Genomic DNA, 516 nt, shown 5'->3' on the forward strand with positions numbered 1-516 from the left:
GGCCTGGCCAACGGCCGTGGTCTGAAGGTCAGTGGCCAGCAGAAAATCCCAGGCATGCAGGGCGGTCAAGTGCAACCCGCCCAGGGTCTGAGAGCGCCCTCTCCTCCCGGCTCTCTACTTTCTTCTAAGATCACACCGGCCCCTGGCCCCAGGGGAGGCCCAGAAGCCCAGGAGAGAGCAGGAAGGGGCGGGGCAGGGGTGGGGTGGGGCGGGGAGCGGGCTGCCAGGACACCACAAGGTCAGCACGGGAGGAACCACAGGTTAGGGTGGGCCCGGCTGGGAGGCAGGGTGGCACGGACACGCCTGACCCTTTAACGCTCCCAGCTCGAGGCAACCACGCGGGAGGCGGGCCTTGGGAGCTTTGGGGAGACCTGCAGACCCAGCCCGCCCCCGCCCGCCTTCTCCAAACCGCCCCCAGGCCGGCTTCAACGCGGGAGACGGGCAGCGCTACTTCAGCATCCCCGGCTCGCGCACATTGGACATGGCGGAGGTGGAGACCACCACCAACGTGGGCGT

The 516-nt window shown here is 68.8% G+C and overlaps 1 protein-coding gene across 1 annotated transcript in view; it reads left to right on the forward strand.

Annotated features, from left to right (window-relative positions):
- The window catches only part of SNED1 (sushi, nidogen and EGF-like domains 1), a 71,373-nt gene that overhangs the window by 28,008 nt on the left and 42,849 nt on the right, over nt 1–516 (forward strand). The window contains exon 8 of the mRNA XM_010837792.1: nt 419–514. Within this exon, the coding sequence (XP_010836094.1) occupies nt 419–514 (96 nt within the window). The remainder of the gene's footprint in view (nt 1–418; nt 515–516) is intronic.

This window comes from Bison bison, unplaced genomic scaffold (assembly GCF_000754665.1).
Source record: "Bison bison bison isolate TAMUID 2011002044 unplaced genomic scaffold, Bison_UMD1.0 scf7180017845916, whole genome shotgun sequence".
NCBI classification, from domain to species: Eukaryota; Metazoa; Chordata; class Mammalia; order Artiodactyla; family Bovidae; genus Bison; species Bison bison.